The sequence below is a fragment of the Delphinus delphis genome, chromosome 3 (genome assembly GCF_949987515.2).
Source record: "Delphinus delphis chromosome 3, mDelDel1.2, whole genome shotgun sequence".
NCBI classification, from domain to species: domain Eukaryota; kingdom Metazoa; phylum Chordata; class Mammalia; order Artiodactyla; family Delphinidae; genus Delphinus; species Delphinus delphis.
In genome coordinates this window covers 19,273,760-19,284,394 of record NC_082685.1, presented here as the reverse complement: position 1 = coordinate 19,284,394, position 10,635 = coordinate 19,273,760, and the positions used below count along the sequence as shown (strand labels likewise).

Here is a 10,635-nt window from a genome sequence, read left to right as displayed (position 1 = left end):
CAGCAGTTGCAGATACCTCCACAGGGGTCCTAGCATTCATGCTCCTCTGCACCAGAGAGCAGTGAATCCCCGAGGAGGATAGGGGGCAGATGTGGACCCTGCTAGGACCTCAGGGTTCCTGCTGTCTTGGTGCTAGAAGAGGGCCTAAGAATATCATCCTATCCCCACCGCAGTTACAGAGGGTAGAGGCCCTGGGGCAGAACAGCCTGATCTCCCAACTCAAGCTCTAGCCCTCAGCCATGGGACCTTTGCACATACCAGTACCTCCCTTTTCAAGTCTGTTAACTTCCTCTGGCAACTGCCCTGACTCTATACTGACCTGCACCAGCCCCACCCTCAGGCCCAGCCAAGTTCCAGGCAGCCTGGAACCCTCCCCATCAGCCAGGTCTGTCCCTCCTCCCTATATCCCACTTGGAACCATCCGGCTCTCTGTGACACTAGACTAAGTGTCTGCTGCCCACCACTTTTTAAGTGCCACGAGGGCCCAAGCTGGATCTATTTTCACTCACCATTAGGTCCCTAGTACCAGGACAGGCATGAAGCCGGCTGCTTAGGAAAGAGGGAACGAGTGAGTGAAAGTTGACAGTGCACTGTGGAGGTTGAGAAGCAAATGCGGCAGCTCCTGAACCAGCTCTGCTGTTTCCTAGCAGGATTACTCAACCAACCCGCTCCTTACTGTCGCTGAGCCTCAGTTTCCTCAAAGGTCCAATGTGTGCAATAAACGCCTACTCCTGCCAGGGCCTGCAGAGCCTTGTGAAGCTAGAGACGGATTACATTAGGAAAAATGCTCTAGAGAAGACGTAAAAAGCTTCGTTTTTTCTCTAACACAACTGAAGAGTATCTGTTTAGAATTTCAGGACTTTTTTTTTTAAGTAAAATAAAAAACACCAGATGGCTTCGAAGTACGCAAATGTTGGGCCAGTTCTCGTGACCTTCCTCGTGAGACCCAGCCCAAAGTACAGGGGGAAGGGGAGGGGGCAGCCGGTAACCAGGCGGGGGAACGCAGGCCTCTGTGACTCACGGCGGGGCCAGATTAGGGCTCCTGAGATTAGGCCGGCGGAGCGCAGGCCAGCTGCGCGGAGAAGTCAACCAGCGCCCCTCTGGGAGGAGGCGGCTTCCTGGGTTCCCCCAGCTTTGCTCAAAACTTGGGGAATCCCGGCCTCCGACTTCCGGCTCTGCAATAAATCCCAGGTTCGAGTTCTGACACCGCCTCGACTGCCCAATTTTGGCAAAGTCCCTTTCCATCTCTGGGCCTACCTTGTGCTGCGTCTCTGGTGCCCTGAGAGGAGTCTGGCACACAGAGGGGTGCACACCCGGAACACGTGTTATTATGCCCGACATTGTACTCTGTGACTTACACAGACTGCCTTAAACAACATTACGACCCGGGAGGTAGGTTCCATTGTTATCCCTATTCTACAGACAGGAAGGCTGAAGCGCAGAGCGATTCAGTCCCCTGCCCAAGGTCCCACGTCTACTCACTGGTTGAGTCTGGGTCTGAACTCAGGGAGCGTGCTGCCCCCACCGGCCCGTTTCCAGAATCTAACGCCGGACGCCCACGTGCTACAGCCGGGACTTGCGCCTGGGAGCCGCCCCTAGCCCGCTGCCCAGACTCCTGGGGCCAAGTGCCCGCCGTTGTCACGACAACCGGGGGCCAATGGGAAGCGGGCAGGCGGGAGGAGGCCACGCCTCGACCCCGCCCCTGGAGGAGGGCTATGAGCTATAAGGGCCAGAGGCCGAGCGGCGGGAGCTAGAGTCCAGGAGCGCGAGGTGCGCACGGGGCTGTGCAGTGTCAGCTGAGAGTAGAGGCCCAGAGCTGGGAAGGGTGTGAGGAGCGGCCAAGATGTGTGGTGAGTGCAGCGCCCACCTGCGGCCCCCTCCGTGGCGGCCGCGGGTTCCGGCGCCCTGGCCTCTCAGAGCCTGGGCCCAAGAGCCGGGCCCTGGGGACTGGAGACGGCGCGAGATGGGGGCGTCGATTTGCCCTGGTCCCCGACAGAGGGGCTTTCACGGGCTGGGCCTGCTTCCCCTTGCCCCTGCCGCCGAGTGGGTGTCCCAAGGAGGGGTGAAGGGGAGGGTGCTCAACCCCGTTCTCGAACGCACAGAGGGGAGGGAGTTGGTCCTGTCCTAGGCCTGGACCCTCGAAACACAGAGGTGTGTCCGCACCCCATGTCCAGTGAGGAAAGCGCCCCCAAGTCGCCCACAAGGCGGCCAGGCGCAAGCTAGCGCGCATCCCGGGCGCGGGGTGCCCAACGCGGCTCTTAGCCCATCGTGAACACCGATGAGAGGCGACCACACCTGCACCGTCCCCGTGGTGTCGAGAGCAGCCCCTCTTGCGCTCGGGAAGGGCCTGTGCGTCCTCTTCGCGTCCCAAAATGAACTTCTTGTCCCTAGAAGGGTTGATTCCGGATTGCCGCCTCTTCGCTGGAAAGAGCTCTCGGCGAGGCGCGGGGAAGAAGCAGCACCTACCGCCGAGCTTCGGGCGGAATCTGGGAGAGGGAGCCCTGGACTGGGAGCGGGGTCGGGCCCCGGCGTCTCGAATACCGCGGTGACTGGGCGCGGTCCCTCAAGGCTGCGGGACGGTGGGGAGGGCGGCCCGGCCCTGCGCGCACATCTGCAATTCCTTACTCTCCTTGCTGGACCGCCTCCGCTGGCTGGGGAGAGGGCCGAGAACTTCTGCTGGGACAAAAGGTCACTGTGCATTTTTTTTTTTTTTTTTCCTTGAGTGGGATTCAGTTTCCCATTCCAGCCTCCTGTGGCTGGAGGACCTGGTGGAACTTTTGAAGCCATGAAAGGCCTCTGTCTGACCGTGCTCAGGGCTGCTGGGGTCGGGTGTGCCAGCAGTGAGCCGTGGGCCAAGGTCTGTACAGGCCTTGTTTCTGAGGCCAGGCGCTCCTGAAAAAGTGAAAAAGGACAGACTGACCAAGGAGCAGGCAGCTGACTTTTGGGGTGCAGCCTTCCCCAGGCCAAGCAGACATCAATTTAAATTCCTGAACCCTCAGCAAAAATGTCAGTACTCCTGAGTGTCATTGGTAATGTACATATAGGGCTGCCGGTAGGCATTCCTGGGGAGAGAGATAAGGCAAAGGTGGCAATTTTGCCAAGAAGCTTTGGGTTCCAAACTCCTTAGTGTGGCATTCAAGGCCCTTGGCCACCTGGTGGTCTTAGAGCCAGACTGGTGCACCAAGACCCTCCCACTGGGTCTGCCCCTCCAGCATGAGCAGCTTCCCTCCTTCCTCCTCTCAGATGCCCTCCGCCCCTACCACCACCCTAGCCATCCTGCTTCCTATGTATACCCACCTTTCTTTGTTGTCCTTCTGAGCCTGGGGGCGCTCAGACTCTCAATTCTGAGTTTGTTCCGCTTTCTTAAAGGGCTGCTGTGTTTTTGGCCCCTAGGGAAAGGATGAGCTTTGGTTTGTAACTACCTGTGTCCTCCCAACAGGGCTCCCTGCTGGCACACCCCACCTTCCAGTCCTCAGTGAAGTCTGGGAGTCTTGTGGAATTCCTGCATGGGAAAGTTATTTCCTTTTCAAGTAGCCAAGAGAAAGTCTCAGCTGGGTGCTAATGTGCCTTTAACATCTTTCTGACACTTGCTGGAGCACCCCTTGCATGGAGGAAGCTGTCCTGGGCTCAGAGCTCAGAGCAGCAGATGGCTAAAATTGAACCCATTGGTGTAGTTTGTTTGTGGGGTTTTTTTTTTTTTTGGATTATGATCTGTGTATATATGGCAAGTGATACTAGTTTTCCTTTATGTTTGTTTTCTTTTGTAATGAATTTATTTAAGTTTTAAAAACTTTGGTCAGTTTTATAGAAAAATATTAAAGAAATGATTGTGCTTTTGGTACAAGGATAGTACAAAAATTGTGAAGGTGCTCCTGGAATAAACCACTTACCTCTTCACTTTACATTTGGGGAAATTGAGGCCCAGAGAGGTCTGTGCATACCTTTGTCTGAGCAGTTGTTTTAGGTCTTTTCTCTGGACTGGCTGTAGCCCTGCTGGGCTTGAAGCCACCTCAGAGCTCAGGTCTCTGGGGCTGGTTCCGCAGTGGTCAGCAGGGGTTGAGCTAAAGGCCTTTCCTTATCAGTTCCTGATGACCGGGCTCACAGTGCCTCCTGCTCTCCCTTGTCTTTGCTGCTTCTCCCACAGGAAGCTGGACCCAGTTCTAGTTGATCCTCCACACACTAAGCAGATCACCCTCAAAGTTTTAATGAACTGAGAGTTTATCTGAAGCAACACATAGGTACTCATGGGTGGTTTTGTTGACATCTGGGAATTGCTGGCATTTTGCTGACTTTCTGCTGATGAAAATGTTACTATATTCCCTCTCCCTCCCTACTTTCCCCACTCTAGAGAATAACTGCTCCTGGAGAGGCCCTGTTTTCCAGGCCCTGGGGCTCTGTGGGCATGGTCCTCCCCTCAGAGAAGGGGCAGGTAGTTGGAGGGGCAGTCCAGAGGCTGACCAGGGATAGAGTAACTCATGAGGTAAATGTTGCCATAGAGGGAAGACCTAGGGCACGAGCTGCAGCCTGGCAGCCCCATATCAAACCGGCAGCCAGACACCTTTCTGTTTGGTGCACAGAATTTAAACTTTTTTTTTTTTTTTAAATTATTGTAGTTACCAAATAACACAATTGGGAGATTTCACATTAAATAGGTAGGATTTTGACTTCTCTTGAAAAAATCGAAGATGAGCAACTCTGAGTCTATGTTTCTGAATAGTTTACAGTGATCCCTGGGATGACAGGTGCAAGCTCCCCATTTCTCCCACCCTGACCCAGCTGCCCCACTCACTGATGGTACCTGATGGCCCCCATGCAGTCTGAGGTTGGGACCCCAGCACAGTGGAAGCAGAGACACTGACTTTCCCCAGAAGAGAGAGAGGGACCTGGGACAGTGTCACAGGCCTGATTTCAAGTATGAGCTCTACAGAGAGAAGAGGGTGATAGGTGTGCCAGGCTGAGGGCACAGCATATGGAAGGGCATGGCGGCATGCGTGCTTGGGGATGTGACAAAAAGGATTGCATGTCCCGTCTATGAATTCTTAAATCTTCCCTGTCCTTCATTACTACACTTAGTCATCTATGAGGTGGGAAAAAAAGACTTGAAGAAGAAAAAATTCTTAGTTTTTGTTGAAGGTAAAGCCCTTGCCTTGAATTCATCATCTTTTGTATTAGCTCCTCTGACTGCTGTAACAAATTGCCACGAACTTGCTGATTTAAAACAACATAAATCTATTTTCTCACAGTTCTGAAGACTAGTTGTCCAACAATCAGTTTTACTGGGCCAAAATGGAGGTGCCAACAGGGCCCCACTTCCTCCAGAAGCTCTAGGGGAGAATCTGTTCCTTGACTCTTCCAGCTTCTGGTGGTTGCTGGCATTCTTTGGCTTGTGGCTACTCATTCCAGTCTCCTCTTCCATGGTAACATCACTTTCTCCTCTTCCATATTAAATCTCCTTCTGCTTCCCTTTTATAAGGACACTTGTGATTTCATTTAGGGCCCATCTGTATAATTTAGAATAATCTCCCATATCAAGATCCTTAACTTAATCACATCTATAAAGACGCTTTTCCATTTACAGATAGATTCTAGGAGTTAAGACCTAATATTTTTGAGGACGATTATTCATCCTGCTACAGTTGGGTTCTTGCTTTCAGATGCCTTCTGCAAGAATAGTCCAGTGTTGCCAATCCCAGATGGCTACAAGAATGTTGACCAGAGGGCTACCAGCATCTGCACCACACACACCCAACTCCTCTGGTCCCAGTCAGAAGGTGAATGTAGGCATCAGTTAAATACCCCTTCCTTCACTGGCATCATGCCACACACCCAGATGGACCAAATAGTGTTCATACTTTCTCTAAAAGTCAGTTCCCATGTCATATAAATATCTTGCATCTTGCTTTCCATGTGTGTACGTGATACCCTTCCCACTCATCTCTTCTCTGCAAGAAACAGGCATGGTTTTATTCCCCAGAATCAAGAGGGGCCAGGACACACACCCGCACCCACACACAGTGTGTCTACTGCACAGCAGTCTTTCAGGAGAACTTGTCAAATGCTTACGGGGACTCGCTTGCCTCTCGTCTTAGGTGAGGAAACAGCAATCCAGGGAGATTACTTGGCTCGGGAAAGCTCATCCTTTTGTCCCAAACTTCTTTTGGCTCTCAGAACCCTGTCATATTTGACACTCCCTTCCTCCTTATAACAGTTCAGTTCATGGATGGATGCCTCAGAAGAGACTGGACTGGAGTTGATGGGGCACAGACTCTGGGGTCAGGACGCCTAGCTTGTTGCCTCTCCAAGCCATAGGAGCCTTGAGAAACAGAGCCCCCTACACAGTAGTGTGCAGATAAATGTTTAACAACCGGCTCTTTGGTTTGCCAGTTTCTATGGTGTGAATGCTCTCACCGTGGCTAATTTCAGGTCACCAGCATGAGGTCCTTGAGCATGGAGTTGGGAAGAGATGCACACAGTTGGCTCTTCGGAGCCAGTCTTAGCAGCTCTTTAACACCCCTGCCCCTACTTATGGGACTTTTATGGCACTCTCTGGAGGGCTGCAGAGAGGCCAGCTGGGCAGCCAGCCAGGCAGGGGCTCAGCATGGCCTCCACCCTCCTCCACATCCTCCTTCTCCCCCCGCCGCATCATCATGCCATTTCCCCATCAGTCTTATTCATCAGGGGTTTCCCGAGTTCTGAGAAACCTTCTGGACATTTTGTGATATAAGATTAGTAAATAGTGCTTTTAAATTGAGGAGTTATTTTTATATTTAGCAAAATTTGCTTATAAAGGAGTAGTAACTTGAGGTTACAAACACTCTTGGGAGAAAGTTCTGAAGATTCATTAGGTGCAAAGCCAAGTAATTTAATCTAGTCATCTGCCTCTTTTTAATTTTCAAAGGAAATATTTTCACTGGAAAAAAAAAGTCTGGCTTTTTCATAGCTGAATTTGGCAGTTTGAACTTCTTTTTTTTTTTCTTGAAAGTTTTTTTTAAGTACAATTAAGAGTATTTGTATGTTGCTTCCCCTTTGTTTTGGTGAAGCCCTAACGGGACAGGGACACCAGGAATTTTCTATTAAAAAGAAAAATGCCTTGCCCACATTTACTGCAGGAAGCAGAGTCCCCTGTTATCTCAGGGATTAGAGTGTTGTGGTAACTTGAACCCTTGGAGTCCCAAGGAGGCCTGAAACAGGGTAAGGCTGTCCCCAGAAGAGCCAACCCCCTCCTGACCCTGAGCCAGGCCTGGGGACTCCTCTGCCTTTGTGAGAGGACCCAGCTGAGCGATCTCCACCTTTACTCTTACTTCTGTGAGGAAGCAACAGAAATTGTCCTTCCCACTTCATGAATAAAGTGGCCTTCCCCAGTCTGCACAAGGGAGGCCTGGACATCCAGAGAGGCCACAGCCTCCTTTTGCAGCCCTTGCTCCTGGCCCAGTGGCCTCCCTTTCCTCGGGGCCTCACCTGGAAGGGTATACTGCCCGCCTCCCCTGACATGCCACACACACACTCAGGAATTTTATGAGGCATAAATCCAACTGGCCATGTCTTCCAATTTGGGACTTAGAATATTACCTAATCTCTAGTAGACTCACGGACTAAGGAGGTCAACCTCTTCAATTCTGAGAAGCATTGGATGGTGGTGGAAAGAGTGACCTTGGTCTGGAGAGGGTCCCATCCTGGCTGGGTGGTGACATAGCTCCAGTGGAGTGAGCCTTACTCTGTATGAGGTACAGGTGGTATCTCTGCCTGGGACTGTTCACCCTCAGTCACAGTGAGGACAATGTCTTTCATTGGGAAGCTGATTCTTGGAAAGATGGAGAAGTTTTCCAAAACGATAGCCACAGAATCATAATGTGGACCCTAGCCCACCCACTGTAAACTTAGACCTTCTTCCCTCATCCTCTAGGCCCCAAACAATCCCTTCCCCCATCCAATACCCCGAGCACCCCAGGGGTTGTAGAGAAGGTTCCAGGAGTTCAGTGATCCTAGTTCTGGCTGGGAATCCAGAAACATTGCCCCTCCATCTTGTCATTGTCATTATCTGTCACTTGAAGGTTGAAGCTCCCCTACCTGCATGGATGGACCTCTGTGGTGCATTTGGTCCTGAGTTCCTACATGATCTCTCAAGCCATATTTGGAGGGAACATTAGAATTCCCAGACCCCCCCAAGGTGGGCTGGGTTAAGGAGCCACAGTCCCTTCTTAAAGGGCTCGTGTCCATCCTGCATCACATCTACAGTCTCTTCTGGAGTCCCTCTGAATTTATCTGGATTTTTCTACCTTTGGAACCTTTTCTCACTCACTTTTCCCATCAGTTTTAAGAGTGGGACCCTGAAAAGCTGTTTCGAAGCTCTGGATGCTAGGATGGCAGTGTAGGCAAGGGGTATACACTGAGCTGCAGTGGTTGGGCCAAGGCAGCCTCTGCCCCAGGGCTGGGCATCTCTCCAACGAGCTTGGAGGTATTTCGCCATCCCTCTTGGTCAAGGGAGGTGTGTAGTGGGAGCCAGCCTTGCTGTGGTTGCCTCTGCCCTGTGAGGAGGGGCCTAGATGGGAAGAGAAAGGTGGAGTTAGAAGCAGGAATGTCCCGGGGAAGGAGTGACCTCCCAGGGGTCAGGGAAGGGTGTATCAACATGGCCTGGACCTCACCAGGGGAGCTCTGAGTGTGTCCATCAGAGGCCAGATGGGCATCTCCCCACGGGCCAGGCCCCCTCTGCAAGCTATTTCTCATCCCTTGGAGTAGGATTCTAAGACAGGTCTTATGCTAATTTGGGGGGCAGCAGTGATGAGCCCCCTGCAATCAGGTGGACCTGGTTGTGATTTACTCAACTCTTTGGACCTGGAGCCAGAGATGCCCTGTCTGTCCATGGGAACCACAGCCTGGATATAGGCATTGTGAGGATTAGACAAGATGAGGTTATGAAAGTATTGGCACATGGAAAGACTTCATGAGTGGTGATAGTGGTGGTTGTGATTTACTTTGCAATCCCACCCAGTGGAGTTCCGGGATCCTTCCCCAGGACCTGGTTCATTTATCTAGAAGGCTCTCCACTCTATTCCTAGGGTCCTCACAGTGCATGATGGTTGGGGGTGGGTAATGCTGGGGCATATACGCCTTTGTGCTTGAGTGTCTTAGGGTTACCTTTAGAGCAGTGCCTCACTGCCCTGGTGAAAGGAGCTAACACTCAGGGACACCAGACTCAGCACTACCCACCTCTCTTGCCTTTCTGTCCCTCGTGCTTACACTTGGGGGTTCTCTCTGCTTGTCCGTGGTTGAGGGTGGCTGTCTCCAGCCCAGCTCAAAGGTCACCTTCTCTGATCAACGCCCCCCACCAAATCCATTCATTTATTCATGTATTCATTCATTCAAAAAGTAGTTACTGAGCACCTAAAATGTACCAGGCTCTGTGCTGGGTTCTGGGAATATAGCAAGGAATAAGACAGATAAACAAGACACGTGTGGTCTCCATCCTCATGAAGGTTACAATCCAGTGGGGAGTCAGACAACAGACAAGAAGGGAAGTGCTATATAGGAAATAAACAGGGCCATGTAACTTTTTAAAAATCGGGAGAGGAGAAGGCCTGTGGGTGAGCTGTCGGCCACCTTTGCAGAGAGCCGGTCCAGGAGCCTTCTGCCCCTTTCCCACCTCTCAGCTCTCAGCCTCTCTGCCTGCAAGTCTCCTGAGGGGTCGGGTGGTCCCTGTGCATCATGTTCTCTCATGACTCGCCTTGCAAGGCCCCCTGACTGGTCTATCTTGGCACTTCGCAGCACGCAACACAGTGATGAAGCCCCTGTGGGCCAGAGAAATGTTTATGGGATGATTTACATCTTAATCATTCTGTAACCAGATCACACATTTGGTTTAATCATCATTTCCCCAAGTAGAAAGCCAAAAATAAATACCAGTAAACTGGTACTATTTTCCTTGTGGTTTTATTTAATGATAATTTCTCAAGGGCTTCCTCTGTGCTGTATACATACCTGCATTTGTGCTGCATGCTCCCCAGGAGGAGGAAGCTCTTTGCCTGCTCCATTTTCACAGATACAGACACTTACTATGCAGCAGGCACTGTTCCTCTTGCTTTACAAAGACTCCCATGAATTCTCACAACAACCCTAGGAAGTAGGTGCTGCCATCACCACGCTCCACTGGGAGTTCAGTGACTTGCTCCAGGCCACGCAGAAGCAAGGAGTGGGCTGGGATTTGAAATGGATATTTGGCGAAGGTGGTAGGCCATAGCTGCCACCCTCTGTGCTTCTTGCTGTTACAGACTAGTGAGCAGGCGAGGGAGGAGGAACCCAGGCGGGGTGCCCCTGACCCTGTCTTTTTACGCACTGGACCGTGTGCTCAGACTGCTTTCTGCCTTCTCATGGCTGTTGTCCCTCCAGGTGAGCAGAGCTGGGGAGCCACGGTGAAGTTGATTGGGCTAGCTGACAATCCTGTACCCAAATTCATAGAGCGGTACATGGTAACATACTACATACAGGCACATGGCAAAATATCCTGACTGTACGAAAGGGACACATGCAGTGGGAGAGGAGTTTCTGCCTTCTGTTCAGCACGCTCGTCAGTGGCAACCACTGCTCCTTGGGTCTTCCAGGAACACGCTATGTGTCTCCCTGCCCCACCTTGGGTAATTT

At 51.7% G+C, this 10,635-nt stretch overlaps 1 protein-coding gene across 1 annotated transcript in view; it reads left to right on the top strand.

The window, feature by feature from the left end:
* Positions 1 to 1,750: 1,750 nt before the first annotated feature.
* GFPT2 (glutamine-fructose-6-phosphate transaminase 2) overlaps positions 1,751 to 10,635 on the top strand; it is a 45,494-nt gene continuing 36,609 nt past the window's right edge. The window contains exon 1 of the mRNA XM_060006754.1: positions 1,751 to 1,850. Within this exon, the coding sequence (XP_059862737.1) occupies positions 1,844 to 1,850 (7 nt within the window). The 5' untranslated portion in view covers positions 1,751 to 1,843. The remainder of the gene's footprint in view (positions 1,851 to 10,635) is intronic.